Source organism: Serinus canaria, chromosome 20, assembly GCF_022539315.1.
Source record: "Serinus canaria isolate serCan28SL12 chromosome 20, serCan2020, whole genome shotgun sequence".
Classification (NCBI taxonomy): Eukaryota; Metazoa; Chordata; class Aves; order Passeriformes; family Fringillidae; genus Serinus; species Serinus canaria.
The window spans coordinates 7,886,045-7,906,896 of NC_066333.1; the positions used below are offsets into that span (position 1 = coordinate 7,886,045).

Consider the following 20,852-nt stretch of genomic DNA (forward strand, 5'->3'; position numbering starts at 1 on the left):
TCACCAGAGAGCAGAGCTCAGCACCTTTGCTTGCTCTGAGGTGTGGTGTCCCTCTTGTACTGATGTGTCCCTGTGTCCCATCCCTGTGCAGAGAAATAATTGCTACACACAAAAGGCCAAATCCAAGGGCTCCTCTGGACCCTTGCTCCTTGCTGGCCACTCTGGCCAGCTCTGTGAGAAGAAATGATGGCTGCACTGGGCTTTCCAGGACCAGTGCTGCTGGCCACAAAAGTTTTTCTGTGGGAGCAGAACTGGCCACAACACTTGAGTGCAGCCTCCAGCTGCCAGAGGATCACAGAGGGAGGTGGGTGCAGAAGCCTGGGGAGTGGTTCCCGGTCCCAGCAGTGCTAAATTAAGGCTGGATGTGCCCCATGGGCGTAGCTGGGGCTGAGGGGGAGGCTGGCGGGGCTGGGGATGCGCGGGCGGACGCCGTGCGCAGATTGATGGTGCCAAGTCACTTCAGATATCTCGGCTGTGTTTGTGCGAGGCTCTAAATAAAACCGACAGCCCTGGCGGCTGCCTGCAGAGGGAGGGGAGGAGGGGGAGCCGGCTGCGGGTCCTCCAGTATGGCACCCAGTGCTGTCCTCGGGGACCCGGCCCAGTGTAGGGGAGTGACGGTGTGATCTGTGCTGCTGGGGATGCTGCAGGTGATGCTAGGTGGGCTGGGAGCTCCTGCTCTACAGTGCCTACCTCATCCCTGCGAGGGCAGAGGGGACAGTGGGGTGGTGCTGGGAGCTGCCAGCATTGCACCTGGCATCCCAGGTGCCTGGCCGAAGTGCCCCTGGGCTGTGTGAGAAGCTGTGACAAGTGCAGGCAGTGGAGAATATGTCCTTGTGAACCCCTGGGAAGGACTTTGTGTCAGGGAGAAGCAGGGCAGTGCAAGGACACGAGTCCCATGGACGCTGACACCCCGACACCCTCAGCCCTGCCTACCATTACAGCTGTCTTGTCCTCAGGCTCTCGCTTCTCTCTGCTGCAGGCTCCTGCAGAGGGGACATCACGGGGATGTCCCCATCCTCCCAGCGTGCTGGGCAGGAATTTCCCCTCCCTCCCCATCCACCGTCTGCCTGTCTGTGCTGCACCAGTGTCCCCTCCTGGCCCTGAGTCCCGTGGGCCAAGCTGACCTGTCTCCGTGGCACTAGCAAAACACCACCCGTGCCTCTGCCACGGGCTCACAGCTCGGCCCGGCGTGTCCCTTGGGAGGGCACTTGGGACCCCCAAGGCTGTGTGCTGTTTGTGCCTCTGCCACGGGCGGTCCTGGCTCAGCCCAGGTGGCCCCTGGGTGTTCAGGACCCCGAGGGCTGTGTGCTCCTGCCCCCAGTCCCAGCTCAGGGATGCAGGGCTGTGTGTTGTGACCGTGCCGAAGCGCTGGCTACACCGGCAGCTTGTGGCGAGTGAGCGGATCCCAACCCCCATCCCTGGGGCAATGGAGCCGCCTCCCTCTGCCCCGGCCGGCAGGGACCGAGCACCCCGGGGCTGCCGGTCCCGGGGGTTCCCTCCCAGCCCACCTTAAGGCAGCCGCACACCGGGCTGACCGAAGGACTCTGCCCCGGGGCGGGCGGGGCTGGTTTCGCCCCCGCCACGGGGGGAAGCGGCGCTGAACCGGGGCTGCTGGGAGCCGGAGGGGGTCTCGAAGCTGGGGCCAGCTCCGTCCCTCCCCGGTACCACGGCAACGGAGGCGGCGCGGCGCGGGGGGGGAGGCGGCTCCGCGCGGCACCGGGGCACGCGCCCGCCCGGGGCCCCGCCGCGGCGGCCCCGTCAGCGGCCCCGAGCCCGCTCCGGTGCCCACGGGCGGCGGCGGGGCCGCGGGTCCGTGTCGGTGCGTGCGTGTGCGCTGCCCGCCCGCCGCGGGGGGAGAAAGGGGGGAGCCCGGCCTCCTTCCTCATTTTGGGGCTGAGAAGAGCGATTTCCTTCGCCAGCTGCAGTTCTGCGCTTCTTGCTTTTTCTTTTTTTTCTTTTCTCTCTCTCTTTTTTTTTTTTTTTTTTTTTTTTTTAATTTGTCTTATTTATCAAACCCAGTCGCCGAGCCGGGCGCGGGGCCGCGCTGTGAAGCCGCGGGCTCCGCTCCCCGCACCGATGGAGCCGCATCCCCGGGATCCCGGCCGCACCGCCTGGGCATTGCCGTGCCTGCTGCTGCTCGCCCTGCCCGGTAAGCCATGGCTTCTGCCTGCCTTCCTGCTCCTTTCCTAGCCCCATTCCTCCCTTTCCCTCCCACCCTGCTGCCCTGCTCTGCCCTGTCCTCCCCTTCCTCCCTCTGCTCCTCTCCTCTGCTTTGCCCTGTTTTCCCCCTTTTTTCCATCCTGCTCCTGCCTCCTCTGTCCTGTTTTCCACCTTTCCCTCCCACGCAGCTCCTCTCCCTGCTCTGCCCTGTTTCCCCCCTTTTCCCGCCCTGCTCCTCTCCTCTGCCCTGTGCCCCCCTTGTCGCCCTGTCCCCCGTTTTCCCCCGATCCTCTCCCCGCTCCCGCACACCTCCGGTACCGACATGACGCCGCCTCTCCGCGCACGGTTGCTTTGACCTTTCTGCGGTGACCTAGAGAGCGGCGGTGGCCGAGGGGCTCCCGCGGGGCCCTTGCCCGGCAGTTCTTCCCAAACCAAACTTCAAGGCAGGCAGACATTCCCTTTCCCAGCGAGGCAGGGAATTCGGCAGGGGCATGAAGAGGCATGTTGTTCCCACCCATTTGCGAGCACCCCCTGCCAGCTATGGGTGAGGCAAAACTCAGCAGGCTGCCCGAATTCCCCCTTGGAGATGGTAGTGGAGAAGGCATGGGGAAGCTCTGGTGAGGGCTGCCCGTCTTCTCTGCCAAGAACTTGTTTTTCTTGCTGCCCTCCTGCTTCACCCCACTGTGGGCTCTCTCTCTACTCAGCTGTTGGGCACTGAAGCATTGAAATTACAACACCTCTGGGTGCCCCGTGCCGTGCAGTTCTCTGTTGCCTCAGGGTGCCCCAGACCTCCCACGGGCTCATGGCTCCACCAGTCCCTTGTAAAAGCTGGGGGACACTGCAAAGGACCAGTCAAAGTGTGCCACTCTTGGCTGTTTCCCTTGCCGGCAGTGGGAAGTCTCTCATCCCACCAGGAACCAAGCCCTGTGGTGACTGCTGCTTTCAAGGATGTTTCCTTTCTAGGGTGTTTCGTTTTGGGTGATTTCGAAGGAATTACTCTCCCTGCCAAGGGAGGGATGGGATTTTTGAGGCAAACCTGCAGCAATAACGATGCATCTTTGGGAGCATCTTGCCGCTGAGCTTTTTGCTCAATTCCAACCCCATCCCTTCCAGCCAGATCCCACTACAAACAGCCCAGCCCAGGTTCCACGGGGGAAACCCACATTCTTCCAAGCCCATTGAAATAGTTACCATCAAAGCTTTACTTGGGCAAAGAGTTGGATGCAAACTTGGGTAGAAAGCAAATGCTTTCAGCACAACGCTCCTTGCTTTGAGTCGCCTGATCACAACTGAGAAGTGTTGGCCCCAAACTGAAAACTCCGGCTGCTGAGAGCCAAGAAGGCTTTGGCGGTGAGCGCGGCTTCCCAGTGAGCCACTGCGATTTCCTGCGTGAAAGAATAGCTCCAGCAAAGCTCCTGAACTTAATTAAATGTGGTCTTGGAGTAAGAACCCCATTTCTTTGAGCCAGCCATGGGAAAAAACCACCCTGGGGTTTTGAAGTGGTTTGCATCTCTGATTTTAGGTGCAAATGTGCACGTCTTTTTTTTCCGTATGGCGAATCCCTCCTGGGCCGTGGCTCAAACTAAGCTGAACTCCAGCAGAGTTGGCCCAGGCTCCCACTGCCGGCTGTTCTGACAGCTTCTGCAGAAGTGAAGGGGAAAAGGAAAGGTCCTGGAGGAGACCTTCCTGTGGGGCAAAGGCAGCGAGATGTGGGAAACCAAACAGCAAAGCCCCATTGAGAAACTGTGCCCTGCAGAGCCCTTCCACGCTGGTCTGTCTCCACAGAGGGTTTCAGCTGTGCTTTGCAGAGCCTCTTCCAAAGGGGAATTCAGTTTCCTGCTGGGGCTCTGGCTCTTGGGATGAATTTCTGCTGATGCTGGAGGAGGGGAGCTTGGAAATGGTGGCTGCCTGTGAGCTGAGGCTTCCTCTGATGTCACGGATGTGAAGCACAGCCTTTACTACAGCCCTCCCTGAGCGCCCTGGGGTCTGCTCAGGGCTCAGCAGCTATCCCCAGGGCTCTCCTTGCCTTTCCCCAAACAGCAGATTCCAGGCCTTTTATAGGCAGCACCTGTTAGTTTCCGCCCCGGCAGCCCTGCTGCAGGTGAAATTCCAGCAGGATTATTTTGGGGTTCCCTTGCCCATTGGCCTGCTCCTTCAGTGAGTGACTGTGGGGCTTGGGATGCCGGTGACCAGCTGCACGTAGTTTCTGGAGCACACAGCCATCCCAGAGCTCCTTACCAGCTCCTTCAGAGGAAAAAAAATCTATTTTTACCAGGAAGCATCCAAGCAGCCTCTCCTGAATTAAACCCCGGCCTCTTGCAATCTGTTCAATATCAAATACTTCAAAAGGTGGAATATAGAAAAAAATGTGTCACCAACATGGAAAACTTGCACTGCAGCAAGAGCTGGGATTATTTTGCTCCCAAATTAAACTGAATAACGGGAAGGAGGCAGGCTCTGCTAGATCGTGCTCCTGCCTCTGCTCTGGGCTGGAAGTGCTCTGGGTCTGCACTGCGAGGGTGCTCCCACCTACGTGGGAACTGTCAGGTGATGCTTTTCAGGGCTCTAAAACCCTTGGCTAATTCTGGAGTGTAGGATAGAACTGATTACAGGGTCAGAGCACCTGAATTCCCCATGATCTTGGGGGCAAGAGGATCGTGTTCCAATTCCTGGTGGTTTGAAATCCAAGTCTAAGAAAAAAAAGCGTCATCAGGCAGCAGGGGAGAAGCAAGGAAATAGTGAGAAATTGTGGTGTCTCATGTTTTTGTGGCCTGAAGCCTCTGAATGCCCCACTCCTGGTGCACATTGTGACTGCTGGGAGGGAGCTTGGCTGGGCTCTCACTCCCACTGGGTGAGCACCTCAAAAAGGGAAAGAGAGGCATCAACTGTGTGTGAGGAGAAGCTGTGTTCAGGGAGAAAGAGGAAAGAAGCTTTGGTGGAAACTTTGCATTTTCTAACTTGTGTATGCTGGGGTTTTCTGCCGACTTCCCCTTTGTGTTTTCCCTTTGGGGTGGAGGGGTGGGGGCATTGCTCTGAGCTGCTGCCGGGGGTTGGGGTCATTCTGAGCAGGAAGAGGTCAGATTGGTCCTGGTGTGGGGTGATGGATGCAGGCAGGAAGTGGAGAAGCCAGGTCTGGCTGGGACTCCTGCTTCTCAGCCAGGAGGTACGAGCTGGCCCTTGTTGGGGTGTTCCTGTGGTGGATCTGGCTGGAGCTTGGTGTCCTAGATCAGAAATCTCTGAACAGTGTGATCTGAGCAGAGCTGGATGAGGGTCTCTGAGGCGGCAGAGCAGAAAAATACTCCAAAGCTCCATTCCAGTCCTGTCTGAGGGGCTGCCTGGAGCCTCACGGTGTGACTCTCTGCAGTGACCAAGAGCTGCCACTGAAGCCTCTGGGCAGGCGGCGCTGCCGGCAGCGTGAAGCTCTTTTTCCCTCGATCCTCTGGGAGCAGTAGCAGTCAGGAAAGCAGGAAAGCACCTTGCATCCTATCCCTGGACGACAGCATGCTCTGTGCCTGCTAGTCCCTGGGCAGGGGAAGCAGGCACGCTGCTGCCCCGGTGAGGAGGGAATGTGAGCTCGGGGTGTGGAATGCATACAGACCATCCACTTATGTCTGCAAATCTGGATCCTGGGAGAGAGCCCTGCTGCTTGCAGGGATAAATACCTGTGGTTCCAGGAAGGCAGGACCCTTGTGCCAAGGTAGTGGGGAGCCCTTGCTGCACACCAGGCAGGGCAGCCAACCACAGGCAGGGCACCCAGCCACTCTCAGCTCAACATCCCAGTGCTTCTCTGGATGTTTCACTGCAACCAAGAAATGACCTTTGGGGTTGAGCAGTGCCCACCCTGACACTCTTTGGTGTTGGGGCCCCAAAGCAGACACTTCCCCAGCTCTCCCCCTCAGCACACCACGTGCCTCATAGGGAGATGGGCAGATGGAGAGAGGGAGGATGAGGAGGAGGCGCTCGGCTCGCTCAGGTTGGGCTGTGTGGGGCGGTGCAGGCAGTTCTACCCAGTGCAGGGGACCCTCATGGGGGTAACCACTCCATAGAAGTTGCTTTTGCAGAGGGGAGCAGTGAGTAACTCACTCATCACAGGACACAGAGTGTGTGGTAGGGGTGGCCCTGGCTTCCTGCTCCTGTGGCCACACATGGGACGCGTCCCTTGCTGTGCTGAGTGCTGCCCGCTAGTGAGCTTTGTTTGCCCAGTTTGGTGGAGCCAGTACTTGGTGTTGTGGCCCCCTGGGTACTTGGAAGGGCTGGGGGTCTGTGTGGTTGCTGGCTGGGGGTGCCAGTCTCTGTGTCTGTGGCAGCCTGGTCCCTGCCTGTGTCACATCCACGTGCATCTGTCTCTCTGGCAAGAGACCGATGATGGGATGATGTTTCTGTGCTTGTGAACTTCCTCTGTGTATTTCTCAACCATTTCTTGCACAAGGTCTCTCGGCAGCAGGAGATGGAGAAGTTCAGGAGATGCCACAGAAGCAGATCTAGTGGTGCTTGCCCTGTGTCAGTGCTGCATTCAGCACATGGAGTGCACGAGGCCTCTGCTCCAGGGCTGCTCCCCACAATTTTGGTGTCATCTGAGAAGCTTGGGGTTGCCTTGCAGGTGCCCAGGGCACCACTGCTCAGGTGCAGGACTGAGGCTCAGAGTGAATGACTCATCTGGACGTGACACAAACCAACTCTGTCCCTCTGTGCTTGTTTTGTGGGAAAAACTTGTTCTGATGTTGAAATGCTGCTGCTGCATTAACCCTGACATGGCTTCAAAGGGAAACACCAAGGCCTGAAGGTTTTGGCTGAGGATTCTGTGGACTGATGCCCTGGGCAAAAAGGCTTTAACTGGGGCAGTCTGGAGAAACTGCTCCTGGTAATTCTGGCCATAGAGATTGAGTAATTCTACACACAGTAGAACAGTGAGAACTTCTGTGGGTACAGCACATACCACTGTGAGTCAGGAGGGATTAGCAGCTGCCAAAAAGCAGCTCTGGTCTCTGTGACAGCCAGCTGTGGCCAGAGGGGTCAGAGCAGCTTGTCCTGCCGCAGGTCCTCCTGGGAGCATCCAGCCAGAGATTATCCTGCTGGGTCCCAAGGGAAGCCTTGGCACGAGTTGCTGTCCTGGATTTCCCTGAAAGGAGGCTGTAGCCAGGTGGAGGTCACTCCTCTCCCAAATATCAAGCAACAGGACAGGAGGCTTCAAGTTGTACAGGGGAGGTTTAGGTTAAATATTTGGAAAAAGTTCTTCACTGAAAGGGTAAGAGAGCTGTCTGGGCCAGGGATGGGATCACCATCCCTGGAGGGATTTAAAAGATGTGTGGATGTGGTGCTTGGGGTTGTGGTTTGGTCAGGGGCTTGGCAGCGCTGGCTTAATGGTTGGACTCAGTGAACTTAGGGCTTTTCCAGCCTAAAAGATTCTGGGATTCCATAACTCTGCTGTGAGGGATGTGGGGTGCTGGTCCACGTGCTCCCCATGCTGCTCAGCATTACCTGCTCAAACACAAGGATTTCTGTGTGACCATGACACTGGTTCTGGGAGCCACAGCCACCTGTTACCAGCTGGTGGATCTAAGTGGTTCCCCCACTTCTCTCCCCATGTGGCTTTAAAAAATGTTCCTTTAAGCAGTGACCAGGACTGAAATCTTTTGTGAATTTGGTTGCAATAACTATATTGGCATAGGAAGCACTGTCAAAATTAACCCCTGGCTAACCCCTGGGTGTGTAGTGAGGGTTATCTGGGATGTTACTGTCTGTGTAGTGAGGCGTGGCACAAGTGACTGGATTAGGGACCAGTGGTATGGAGATGCTCCAAAGGCAGTGTATCCCTGTGCTTGCTGCTGAGCAGGAACAGTGCCTGCTTGGCTGTCATTGGTGGAGGATTGGCTGTGCTCTGCTGGGATCACTGGAGCTGGGATTCCATGCAGAAATGGGACAGATTCAGGACAGAAAAAGCAGTGTCACATTGGTGATGGGAGCTGGCTCTTTGGAGCATCTCGTTTTGTGCGCTTCTTTCTCCTGGCTGACAAAGCCAGGTGGCTGTGGGAGGCAGCCCAGTGTGCTGGAGACACGGGCAGCTGGGGTGTGCTCCATCTGTACAGAGCTCAGCACAGTCACCAAGCAAAGCTCTGTCCAGCTCTGCTGCTGAGCCCTGCAGGCAGAGCAGTGTGCCCGTGGCCACAGCCCATGATCTGGGGTGCTCAGCCTGTCCAAGGACTGGGAGAACCATCAGGAGACTGGATGTGTGGTGCCAGGAAAGACTTGGTCTCTCTTTTTTTCTCTAGGTGTGGATGCCCAGGTGGGTCAGGGTTTCACTCTGCAGCAGCCCCAGCCCAAGGTGACGGTGGCAGCGGGGGAGACGCTCACCCTGAACTGCATCGCATCTGGAATTGCTGGACCAGGGCCTGTGATGTGGCTGAAGGGCTGGGGCAGTGGGAACAAGACTGTCTTTGACCCCAATAATAAGGATCCCTCCTCCCGTGTGACGATTGCAGTGCCTGAGTCTGACACAGACTTCACCATCCTCATCAAGAATGTTCAGCCTGAGGACATGGGCACCTACTACTGTGTGAAGTTTGTCAAGGGGAGCACTGGTGAGGATGAGGTGTTTAGGCGTGGCAGTGGCACCGAGGTGTCTGTGCAAGGTGAGTGGGGCTCCTGGAGCAGCTCCTGATGGGAACCACCCAGTGGGCTCTGCTCAGGTAGAGCAGGGATGGGGAAGGGGCTCAGGGCTGGTCCAGGAGAGGATCCCATGGGCCATCCCCATGCCCTTGTATGAGTCTCTGCTCCAGGCAGGCCCAGGGCTGGGCAGGGGGCAGAGCCTGGTCTGATGGCCCCGTGCTTCTCCCCACAGCCAAACCCAGCCCCCGCTCGTGTCTGGGCCTGAGCAGAGAGCGAGGCCGGGGCAGCCGGTGCCTTTCACCTGCACAGCTGGAGGGTTCTTTCCTGACAAGATTGGGGTGAAATGGTTCAAGAACAGCAACCCCTTGGGGGCTCAGCCACCCCAGGTCACCGAGTGGAAGATGAAAACCTACAACATGTCCAGCTCAGCAGTGGTGACCCTGCAGAAGGACGATGTCCGCTCACAGCTCACCTGTGAGGTGACGCACTCCACGCTGCCGGCCCCGCTGCCAGGGAGCTACCAGCTCAGCAGGGTCCTGCGAGGTGAGGGCTGGGGGCTGGCATGGGGCGTCCTGCTCTGTGGGGCTGGGGTCCCTGGGAGGAGGACAGTGGCCCTGTGGCCAGCAGAGCTGGGCACACCAAACACCAAGCTCTGCCTCTCTTCCCAGTTCCCCCCAGCATTGAAGTGCGCGCTGAGCCGAGCCCCGCTGAGGTGAACAAGACCGTGACCTTCACCTGCCTCGTGAAGGAGTTTTACCCAGCTGAAGTGTCCATTTCCTGGCTGGAGAATGGGACTGAGATAAAGGGGCAGAACCTCTCCCGGCCATTGGAGCTGCCCCTGGGCTTGTTTGAGCTGAGAAGCCGGGTGGAGGTGCAAGCCACGGAGGAGAAAAACGGGTCCACGATCACCTGCACGGTGGTGCACGATGCCCAGGCCCCTGCCAGCTCCTCAGCCGTCCTGTTGATCTCCAACCCGACCCAAGGGGGATTGAGCAATGAGTTCCAGATGGATAAGGGTGCGTCAGAGCTGCTGGGGTGGGGTGCCAGCTGGGGTGGCTGTGTGGTGTCACTTTCTGAGGAAGCCCAAAGCTGCAGTTAAAATCTGGTTGAAGACCAAATCTCTATATCAGGGGGCTGGGGGACGTGACGGTGGCAGGCACCGAGCTGTCCTCCTTGATGCTTCATGCATCACTGGGCCAATCCCAATTGGGAGGCTGCAGGGACTGGGAGGTACCACATTCTGGGCCATGGTGACCTTTTCATTGATGTTTCAGACGATATGCTCATCTACATCGTGGTGGGTGTGGTCTGCACCGTGCTGGCCCTGCTGGTGGCTGCCATTCTGTACCTGATCCGGACCAAGCAGATCAAGGGTAAGGGAGCCTAGTGTGGGGCAGGGAGGCAGCTGCTCCCAGCCCCATTTTTCCTCCCTTTCCCATGGGTTTCACATTGCCCCATTGGACAATAACTACTGGCAGTGCATCTGCAGGTCCTGCCCAGTCAGGTGATGCCCAGGTTGTTTGCAGGCGACAGGGGAAAGCTCTGGCTGGTCTAAATCCTGCTCTGCACCTCCTGTGCTCCCCCAGGAGCAGTCCTGAATGAAATTGATTGAAACTCCAGGGAATTGCAGGCACTTGCCTCTGGGAAAAGATGTGTCCTTGTCCTTGAAGCAGTCTCTGCATGTGTTCTCTGTGCCCAGGGAAATGGGGCGTTTATCTTGTTTCCTGAATTATTTTTCCCTATTTTTTTTTCCTAATTTTTTCCTTCTCTTTCAACAGGTAAAAGCTCACCATCTGCCAGGTGAGTGCAGATCTCTTCTAGTCACTGGGTAACCTGTGGGAACTCTGAGCTGGACACCTCCAGTCCACAGAGTCCCTCAGGACTGGGACAGAGCTGTATCCCCAAAAGCTGTGAAAGGGAAGGCAGGAGCACAGTCTCTGCCCATCTCCCCAGCTAGGGTTCTGGGGATTTTTTGCTTGTGATGGGGCTAAGCAGGATGGTGGGAGCTGGTCTGTGGCCAGCAGAGAGGCAGCTAGACCAGCACAAGCCAGTGCTCAGGACCTGTCTGGCTGGGTGCGACTGCAAGGACCTTGGCTTGCATCTGACCTTCCCAGCTGCTCCATCACCAGGGAAAGGGCAACAGGACCCTCCATCCATCTGAGTGTTTTTGTCCCTCTTTCCAGGTTACATGAGCCAGAGAAGAGCAGCGAGGCCACGACCCAGGTGGGGTAACTGGGGAGGGAGAGGGAGCCCTGGAGATGGGAGTGGGGGGGGTGGTGGTTCTCCAGTGAAACATCTCAATGTCTCCACTCTGTGGCTGGAGGTGGAAGAGAGGCTGCCCCAGGAAGAGGATAGCCACTTCCCAGAATCTTTCTGCCTTTACCCTCCCTCTTCCTCCTCCTCCTTCTTCTTCTCCTTCTCCTCCCAGTAAAGTCTGGGTTGGTGCTGCCTGGAGAACCAGCTGTGCAATAGCCAGCCAGGCTATTTGTGGAGTTATTTTGCATTTGGTGACGCAGCTACGAGCGAAGTCGTGATCAGCAGCAATCTGTCCATCCCACCCAGGCTCTGCCAGCTCCCACATGGGCATCACTGGGCAGTCTGACTCTGCTGGGATGGAGTGGCTTCAGTGACAGCTCTGGAATTGTGGTTTTGAAGCCAGAGCAGGGGTGACAGGGTGGCTCATGGTGTGGGTAGATCATGGCTTCATGGTGGTGGCTGCTGGCATTATTCCCCCATACAAGCAAGGTTGAGGTGCCCTAGGCCAAGCTGCAGTGGGATTGACTCCAGAACAGGGCTGTGGGTCCAGGGGCATCTTCCCAGAGGAGGAACTCTTGGTGCCTCACACAGGAATCCGACCCCAACAACCTGACCTACGCAGACCTGAACTTCGACAAGGAGAGGAAGAGCGTCCGGCGGATGGTGGAGATGAGCCAGCAGTCGGAGTACGCCTGCATCCAGAGCAACCAGGCGCCCAACGGCGACGACAACCTCACCTACGCCGACCTGGACATGGTGCACCTCAGCAAGGCGCCCAAGCGGCCGGCCCCGCGCCCCGAGGAGGCTGGCTCTGAGTATGCCAGCGTCCAGATCACCAGGAAATGAGCAGTGGCTGCTGGGACCCCTTGTCCTGCCGGGAACAGCTCTGCTCCTCCCTAAGACTGTTCTCTTGGAAGCAGCGGGAGCGATGTGAAGATGCGCTGCGGTACCTGTGTTTTGGGATGGAAATGGAGCCCGCAGTACTTGTGGGGGTCTTCTCCCATCCAGAGAGACGTGATTTTTGGGGGCAGTTTGGTCCTGGGGCCACCAGCTCCATCCCTTCAGGACCCCCATCAAGGGTTGCTCAACCTCAGTGTGCCGGGTTTGCCCGCAAGCCGATTCAGCCAGCGGAGCAGCAGCTCCTTGGGAAGCTCCAGCTGGGCTGAGGGGACAGGTACAGTGCCTCCACACCAGCTCTCACGGGGATGCCACTGCCTGGCCCATGGCTCCCCAGGACCAGCAGGGCCCCCACACTGCCTTCTGGGGCTCTGCCACCACACCTGGACACCAAACTCTGGCTTTAAAGGAAGGACCCAAGTGTCCGCCTCTCTTCCCAAGTGTCCCTTCTGCGGGACCTCTGTCTCGCCACAAGGCCAAGAGGCTGGAAGGCCATTGAGCCAAGGCCCCCGCCCTGCCGTCCAAGGGAGCTCCAGGTCTGGCTCCTCAGCACCAAGCATCCTCCTCATCATCATCATCATCTTCCTGTGCTCAGCCTTGCTCTGCCCTGGGACCCACCAGCGCTGCCCCAGGCTTGTACAAAGCGTGCGAGGGCCCCCCCAGCCTGGCTCCCCCCCGGGAGCTCCCTGCAGGTACCGTGTAACATGTTTTGACTGTTTGACATGTAACTGTTAATTTTTAGAGCTGAAACCCCCAATGTTTTGTGTTGTACGTGGGTGTACTGCTGTGTACTTAACACTAGAATAAGATGTGCAAAATTAAGACAGAGGCCTCAGTAAAGAATCCCCCAAACCCTACAGAGTTTATAAGAGACTTATATGCTCCCCCCACCCCAGCTCTGTCTTGGGGGCCAGGCAGGCTCCCCCCAGCCCACCCATGGGGACAGATGTCTTCCAGGTGTCTCCTACCTGGGCCTCCATGTGGAGTCTCACCCTCTGTTGGCTCCTGCAGCAGTGGAACTGCAGGGGGCTTGGGGCACCTGGGATCTTTGGGGGTGCTTTGGGAGCAATGTGGCTTGTACAGACTTTTTTTTGTTGTTGTTTTTTTTTTTTTCTTTTTGCTTGCAAGATATTTTTATAATAAAAGTGAAAAGTCCTGTGCTGCTCCCGCACATCAGCGTATCCCTGTGCTCAGGGGGGTCACCTTGTCACTGGCACTGGGGCTCTGCAGGGTGGGGTTGGGGGTCTGTGTGTCTTGCAGGGAGGAGGAGAGGAGGGCTCATCCTGCACAGCCCTGTTGTGTGTGCTGGAAGGGAGGGAAGGCAGGAGGTCAAGGCTGGGATGGAGGCTATGGTACTGAGCTCCATGAGGGAGGGGGAGCAGTGCACCCCATGGGCAGGGACTGAGCAGAGGCTGGCCCTGCTGCATCTTTAGGTGCAGGGAGCTGAGCTGGAGCTGGGATGCCCAGACTGGTGTGCAGGCAGGCTGGGTGGTGGCTCCAGCCCATCCAGTGAGTGAGCTGAGTGTTCAATGCTCTGCAGTGGCCTCCCCCCTTTCCCAAGGTGGAGCTGGTGCCTGGGCTGTGTCTGGGGCATGAATGGTTTCTCACCAGAGCCAGGAACTGCCATGTGGGGCTACACAGACACTCAAAAGGGAAGTTGCTGCCCAGGTTGGGCTTCTTCAGCACTGAGCTGCTGCTGGAGGGGTCACATATGAGCAGAACAGGGACAGTTTGCCCCCTGCCCTCAGCACAACTGCCCCTTCCCAGCTGGGCAGCAGCTGTGATTCCCAAGGCAGTCTCCCCTGCCTGCTGCTGCAGGAGGTACCTTGCCAGCACCCTACACACCCCTGCAGCAGGCTGAGCATGCCTGCCTTACACTTGCTCAGCTGAGATGGCCCTGTGACCCTCAGGATATGGCTCCAGAGGTGTGGGGTCCCACATTCCTTTTGGCACCCATGGCACAGGAAAGATACAACCACATGCTGCCTGCAGGTCTCACAGCCAGCAGCCCTGGCTCATTTGGGCACCCCAGTTTGGGGTGCTTGCTCTGCCCTGCAGAGCAGGCTCAGCACCCAGCATGGCTTCAGCTTCGTTGGCATCTGCCTTTTATTGACTGCGGGGGTGAGTTGGGTGTTGGGGCATGGGGCTGACCCTGCCTCTAGAGTCGCTCTTGGAGGGGGAGCCCAGGGGCACCAGGTGGGTGCTGGGATCGGTGGGACACTGTGAGAGGGGAGGGGAGGGGAGTGAGGGCTGGGCTCAGCACTGCTTGAACACCTGGTGATGGTGCTGTGGTTCCACCAGCCACCTGTGCTCGTGGCCTCCCCGATCCTGCCCTGGTTCATCCTTCCCAGTGCTTGGAGGCCCCTGCCCTGTACCTCAGCTCTGGTGGTTTCCAGACCCCGCTGTGCTCTGGCAGCCATGGGAGGATGAAGGATCTGTGTCCCCAGCGCCCCCGGGAACCCTGGGCTGGGCCACAGCCACACCGCCAGAGGAGTGGCACTGTCCCCTCCGCGCACAGGATGGGCAGGTGAACCAGAGGGGGACAATGGGATGGAACTCACGGTCCCCTGAGGGAATGAGGCAAGGGTGACACCAGGACACCAGCCACACCGGGCCGGGCAGGGGACAGGGCTGGGGGCGATGGCACAGTCGGGGTGGCAGTGTGGGGGACCGCGGTGTGCCGTGCCACGCCTGGCTCTATAGGTCTGAGACCTCCCCTGAGTAGGCGCTGGGGTCCTCGTCCGCCCGCGTGGTCACCTTGAACTGCCTCCGCAGGAAGCCCCCGTAGCGCTTCTGATTGTCCCACTTGAGCTTGGGCCGGATGCGGCGCAGGAAGCCCCCGTAGCGCTTGTGCAGCTCCGGCCCCTCGGCCCCCGTGGGCTCCTCGTCCCCGTCCCCTGCCGGCCACGGGTAGTCCTCGGGGGCCGCTCGCTCGCCCGGCTTGCGGCTGAAGCCCCCGGACTTCTTGCTGAGGCCGCCCTTGCCGTGAGCGTTCTCGCGGAGCAGGGACAGCAGCTTCGCCTTGGACATCATCTTCATGAAGCCCCCGTAGCGCTTGGCCGGCGCCGGCGGCAGCTCTGCAGCGCCCAGACCCTGCTCCGACTCTGCCTCATCCTCCTCCGCCTCCTGTGGGGACGGCTCTGTCCCCTCGGCCAGGGCCACCAGCGGGGCCAGAAGCGCCAGCGCCTTCCTGCACATCTCCCACTCGGGGCCGGGTGACAAGGAGCCCTGGCATTCCCACAGGCACATCTGTAAAACAATGGCCCCAGGTGCTCGGGGTGAGCCCCTGCCTTACTCCCACTCCACCCCGAGCCCAGGGCTCCATGTCCACCGTGCTGCTCAGCTCGGTGAGAAGCCGAAGTTTGCACAACCCCAGCACCCTGGGGTGCCCATGACCAGCACACCAGGTGCCACCCAGCTCTGCCACCCTGCACCCGTGACACTCCACTGCCGTGGCTCTCTGGCTCACGTCCCTGTGGGGCCAGCACTCACCAGGGGCTGGACGCTGCTCTCGGCACCGCGGGTCTGGGCTGCGCAGAGGGAGCACTGGGTGACACAGTCGGCAGATGCCACCGCAGACAGGGACAGGCAGAGTGCCAGTGCCAGTGCCCGCCGTGCCATCTCGCCCTGCAGATGCTGCCTGGAGAGGGGAAGACAGCACAGAGCCTGTCACGATCCCTGTGCCAGCTCTGGGGGGCTGTCACCACTCCACAGGCACTGGGCACCTACCACCTCCATCTGTGAGCTGCTCCTGGGATCATACACAGGGACCTAGGACTGTGCCCATTCCCACAGGACTCATCTCCGGGTGCTGCTCCCAGCAAGGACACCACAGGATGTGACCCCTTACCTTGGCTGTAGCCTGGTCCTTGGCACAAGCCCAGAGCCATTGCCAGCCCCTGGTGGCCACCAAGTCACTGTGGGCAGGACCACTATTGCATCTCATCTCATCTCATATCTCATCTTATCTCAGTTCCATCCCATCTATCCTCTCCATCTCTTACTAGACCATTAGAAAGAAAAGTCCCTTTTTTCCCCAGCACTGGGTTTCTCTGTGATTGCCACGTCTGCGTGGTGCAGGCAGATGAATCACCAGCTCTTCCACTTGGCCTTGGGGAAAAGAACCCCAGCAAATGGAGCTGTGGTGGCAGGTGGATGGTGTGATGCCATGGCCCAGGGTGGACTCACCCCAGGTTGCTGTACCCCACACCAGGGCAGCCTCATCTCCCCTCCCTCTCATCCACCAAGTCTGCTGGGCTGGTGCATCAGGAGAAGAGGAGAAAGGAGAACTCTGTGTTCCAGCTCACCTGCAGACCACCATCACCATCCTCCAGATGTTTGAGAGCCGTAATGAAGCCTCTGGCCTCTGTGGATGGAGGAGGACACTGTGCTCAGCTGGGAGAGGGGCTCTGCAGGTGGCAGTACTAAACCTGACCCTGGTGATGCTGGAGAGGCCACTGCCAACCCCAGCTGCAGTGCCACAGGATCATGGTGCCACTGGGACCATGATAGCCCTGGAGTAAGAGCCAGCCCCAAAGGGGCGCACTGGCTGCAAGCCCCTGCCTTCCTCCATGGCTGCTTTTATCTAGGGTGGGTAAGGCATGACCCAGAGGGATCTGTTACACATTAATGACGCATATTAGAGACTATTGTGCTCTCCAGCAGTAGCAGCTAATGTACTGTAATTGGTACTGATGAAGAATTGTTAATGCCACAGTATTAATTCATGCTAGATTAAAATTTAATTTAAATTATCTGCACCATCGTGTGTGGAGCTGTCTGCATTCCTTGGCTACACAGCCACCAGCTCCCTGAATCCTCCCAGTGCCCTGGCAGTGGGGCAGGGAACAGGATAGCAGCTGCCCAGGATGGCAGGGGCACGGTGGGACCTCAGCCAGCCCTCGACTTTGAGACACGAAGACAGTCCCTTATTGCATCAGGGCCACCGAGACCACGCCGAGGAGCGAGGACCTGCCAGCTGCACAGGTAGGTGCCAGCTGCAGCTCTGGGGGGAATGAAGCTCCGAAAAAGAGCTGATAACTGCTTTGCCGGAGCCCCGCCGGGAACCTTTTCTTTCCCTTTCCCCACCCGCTTCCCCTCCCTTGCTCCTCCGCTGCCCGGTATTCCCGTGGGTGCCGCCAGAGCAGCACACAGGGACGGCACTGGGAATGTTCCCATGCTGGGAACAGCTGCTGGTTTGTCTGACACTGCACAGTTCAGACCTCTGGCATTCCAGACACGGTGTGTCCCATCCCTGTCACCCCACTGCCGACCGAGGATTTCATGGCACTCAGGGGAGCTGCAGTTCTCCGAGCACGGCGTGGCCAAGGACACCCTGGGACACCCCACTGCAAACATACTGTGTCCAGGTGGTGCCACAAATGTCCCAGCAGTGCTCTGCCTGCTCCTGAAGCTGGGATAAAGAGGACTGGCAAAACGGGAGCAGGAAAAGGGGAAGAAAACAAAGGGCTTTGGACAAAAGAGGAAAAAAGCAGCGGGGAGGAAAAAGCAAGAAGAACACAAAGGGAGGAAAAAGAAAAGCAGAGTTCGAGCTCAATCCTGTGTTACCTGGAGGAGCCCAAGACTCCAGAGCCATCCCTCCTGCAGGAACACTGTGGAAGGATTGTGGCAGGGTCTGGCAATGCCAGCATTGAGTCCCAGCCTCTGTGGCTGCTCTCAGCACGTTCTACCTGTGCCAGGTGCCTGCCAGTGTCCCTTCCTCCCCTGTCCCATTTCCACTTGAGTCTTCAGAGACCAGGCTTTGCTTTGGAAAACCCCCAAGCTGCATCCATGCACCCCAGGGGCCAATTACCGACCTGGTGACCCAAGGGATGAGGGTCAGGACTGTGTGTGCTGGACAGCAGAGACTGACCCCATCTTGACTAACCTGTCATTATACCTAACAAAGAATGTGAACAGCTCTCCCACACTGAGCACATCCCTCCTCCCACACAGGTCCAGCTCCATAGGTTTGGATCCTGCACATAGTTCTGGTGGAGAAGAACAATCAACCTTCCAACATCTCCTTTCCTCACACCCAAAAATTTCCTGGAAACACCATCAGGACAAGACTCCTCAAAAGATCTGGTAACTTTTGGAATAGAATTACTCAAAACTCAGTACTGCAGCCACACTGCTGCTTGAGCCAAGAAGGGGGAGAGAGAACCCCCCCATCCTCTCTGCGCACTCCCTTTGCCCCTCCAAGCCCTGGGTGATTCTGCTGCCAGGACGGCAGGCACAGCATCGTGGAAATGAACCCCAGCAGAGCTCTGGACGGCTGCTCATGGGCTCTGAAACCACTCAAGGGATGAGAGGGACCTGCAGCCATGTGGAAGCTCCCCAAAATAACACAAGTCCAACCACACTCTCAGCAGTGCTCAGGGGGTGTTCTTAAACTGTTGCTTTCTGGAGAGCAAGAGCAATGCCCTAACTGTGCCCACGCAGTGGAAGGGGGATGACACCCCCGGCAGCCCTACCTGCCGCTGCTCCCCGTCCCGCCGAGCACCCGCTTCGCCAAGTCAGGACGGCTCGTGGCTGATGGGTGTCCCTCCACAGACGTCAGGCTGCGCCAGTCATCGGTGGCAAGGCCACACTGGCAGGTGGTCCCACGGTGCTGCCCGGGTTGCCCACCGGACTCGCCGCCGGCTGCCTCTCGCCCCGCTTTTATGGCCACGGAGTCTCCTCCTGCGGCGGGGCCCGGCTGTGCGCGGCGGCAGAGCCAATCGGGGCGAGGGAAGCTGTGAATAATCAGCCCCGCAGCATCCCCGCCACCTCCTGAGCAGGCTCGCCCGCACCGCCGAGGCCTCCCGGCAGCCCCCGGCCGCCCCGGGAATCGGGGTGCGCATCCCACTGCTGCGGCTGCAGCACTCGGAGACATCCGTCGTGCCCAGCCTCGGTCCTCGGGGCCGAAACGCGTGCCCCAGACAAGGAAGGTGGCAGAGGACTGGGATGGGGTCTGTCCGTCTTCCCACTCAGCTGCGTCCCAGAGGGGTTTGGCTGCTAGGGGTACGAATCCCCTGGACTACGAATTCAAATCGTGTCCAAGAAGGGTGGAGGGGGAAAGGTGAATCCCTGACCTGCTCTCAGCCTGCTCCCCAGGCTGGGGAGAGAGAGAGACACCTTCCTCGTGGAGAAGCTGGCGAGAGAACTGAGCCCATCCAGAGCTGCTGGGAAGGGAGAGAGGGTCTTCATGCCCTGGGAAAGGGATGTCCCAACCCACCCAGCCTAGCTGCTGTCAGGTGAAAAAGCCTTTGCACAGAGACTCCCAAACTCTGCAATGCCAGAGCTCAGAGCCCAGCTCCACATCTCCCTGAACCCCCTCCTCATGAGGGCAAACACTGCGATGAGCCAGAGAGGCAGGGGGAGCTGGGTGGGGGGAAAAGACACCCCCACCTTCCCCACTCAGCCCTGATTCCTGTTCTCACCCATTTCCAAGTCTGCTTTGGGGATAAAGGAGAACAGCACTGGGGCAATGACAGGCAATCCCTGAGCCCCTGCACCTCTATCCCACTGCATCCTGTCATAACAGACATGTGGGATGGGGGTCCGAGGCACAGACCCCACAGGACATCCTGCACCGGCCCCCACACCCCAGTGGCTGCAGACACATCCCCTGTGCCACTGGCAGTGCAGCCAGTCCTCTTGCCTTGAAGATGGAGCTATTTTTATCGGAGCTCAAGAGGGATGTTTCCCAGCAACCTGCTGTTCTCCCAGCTCGAACACCAGCTGCTGGACCTGGTGCCCCCATGCTCAGCCCTCCCAGCACTGGTGAGGGAACTGGGGGCCATCGACACTGGGGACCCTCTGCTGGGTGCCCAGCAGCCACGGCAGCCTGTGCCCGCGGTCCTCTGTCAGGGCTGGTGACCAGGTCCGTCGGCATCCCCCCGCTCCTTGAAAAGCAGGCGGGACCCCACGGCTTTTGTCTGGAGATGGATTTTAACTCATCCGGGCTGGGGCTGTGTCAACACGGAGGGACCAAGGGAGCAGGGCATGGGGTGGGGGAGCGAGGCCAGAGTCCTGCATCCTGCTCAGGGCCAAAGGAGAAACCCACCCCTCCATCCCTGGGACTGCAGCGAGGGGGGATCGAGCTCAGGCCCCGCAGGGGCAGAGGGCGGCCACGGCCCCGCCTCGCTGTGTCGGGGCGCGCTGGGCTGTGCAGGCACAGAACAAAGCTGCGAAGAACAAAACGCATCTGGCAAACGACCACAGCACCCTGAGCGAGGGGCTGTGGGCAGCCCTCGGGCAGTTTAACCCCTTGCTGCTGGACTCATGGCCATGCGGGCACCACAGACACGGCAGGATGGAGCATTTCTACACCAAAGCCATTATTTTTATATGAATATGTGTGTATGTATATATGCACCTGGGGTGCAGTCACCTCCCCGCACAGGGTAATTGCACACGAGAGAGATGTGATAGAGATTGAACAAATCTCCAGGACGCAGAGGGAAAGTCGTTTGGAATAAGGCTCCTTCCCTTTGCTCCGGGTGGGAGGTCGAATTACTCCTGTCCCCAAAGCAAAGTGCCACAGATCTACTGAGCTGGGTAACAGAGTCCTCCACGGGTCCAGGGCGTGGAGGGTGACAGGGTCCCCCAGGAGAGGAGTTGGAAGCCAGCCCACCCACCAGCAACTCAACTTAATATTCATCTGTCTCTTCCTAATGGGAAAGTGTCTCTGAGTCACACTGACATTTCCCTGGGACAATGGTAATTAAGTACCTGGGTAAGTGAAATGAGCGGTAATAGAAAAGTTAACTTTTCCTAACTCCATGAGTGAAAGGCGCGTTCGGCGAGGAGGGGGCCGAGCGTGCCAGGCACTCGCGGAAGCAGGTGGGAGTTAATGCCAGCTGGCGTCACACGGCGCTGCCACTCTATCCCTGAGCCCCCAGGTCCCCCCCCCGCAGGACTCTGCCCCAGACCAGACAGGGCTCCCC

At 58.7% G+C, this 20,852-nt stretch overlaps 2 protein-coding genes across 2 annotated transcripts; one reads left to right on the forward strand and one right to left on the reverse strand.

The window, feature by feature from the left end:
• The first annotated feature begins 1,795 nt into the window (after positions 1 to 1,795).
• Positions 1,796 to 13,090, forward strand: LOC103818852 (tyrosine-protein phosphatase non-receptor type substrate 1-like). The gene is made up of 8 exons (XM_050982014.1): positions 1,796 to 2,149; positions 8,430 to 8,793; positions 8,999 to 9,309; positions 9,435 to 9,782; positions 10,041 to 10,139; positions 10,545 to 10,566; positions 10,950 to 10,989; positions 11,614 to 13,090. Exons 1-8 carry the CDS (start codon positions 2,077 to 2,079, stop codon positions 11,866 to 11,868), a joined length of 1,512 nt encoding a protein of 503 aa, XP_050837971.1. The 5' UTR covers positions 1,796 to 2,076; the 3' UTR covers positions 11,869 to 13,090.
• Positions 13,091 to 14,043: 953 nt separating this feature from the next.
• PDYN (prodynorphin) lies at positions 14,044 to 15,579 on the reverse strand. The gene is made up of 2 exons (XM_009093057.4): positions 15,412 to 15,579; positions 14,044 to 15,168 (listed from the first exon to the last, which is right to left on the reverse strand). Exons 1-2 carry the CDS (start codon positions 15,538 to 15,540, stop codon positions 14,617 to 14,619), a joined length of 681 nt encoding a protein of 226 aa, XP_009091305.3. The 5' UTR covers positions 15,541 to 15,579; the 3' UTR covers positions 14,044 to 14,616.
• Between the last annotated feature and the right edge of the window lie 5,273 nt (positions 15,580 to 20,852).

Excerpts from the sequence above, each read along its gene's own strand:
- PDYN (XM_009093057.4), bottom strand. The coding sequence starts at position 15,540 with ATGGCACGGCGGGCACTGGCACTGGCACTCTGCCTGTCCCTGTCTGCG. Across the intron at positions 15,169-15,411 it reads AGAGCAGCGTCCAGCCCCTG|ATGTGCCTGTGGGAATGCCA; the intron begins GTGAGTGCTGGC and ends ATTGTTTTACAG.
- LOC103818852 (XM_050982014.1), top strand. The coding sequence starts at position 2,077 with ATGGAGCCGCATCCCCGGGATCCCGGCCGCACCGCCTGGGCATTGCCG. Across the intron at positions 9,783-10,040 it reads TGAGTTCCAGATGGATAAGG|ACGATATGCTCATCTACATC; the intron begins GTGCGTCAGAGC and ends TTGATGTTTCAG. Across the intron at positions 10,567-10,949 it reads AAAAGCTCACCATCTGCCAG|GTTACATGAGCCAGAGAAGA; the intron begins GTGAGTGCAGAT and ends CCCTCTTTCCAG.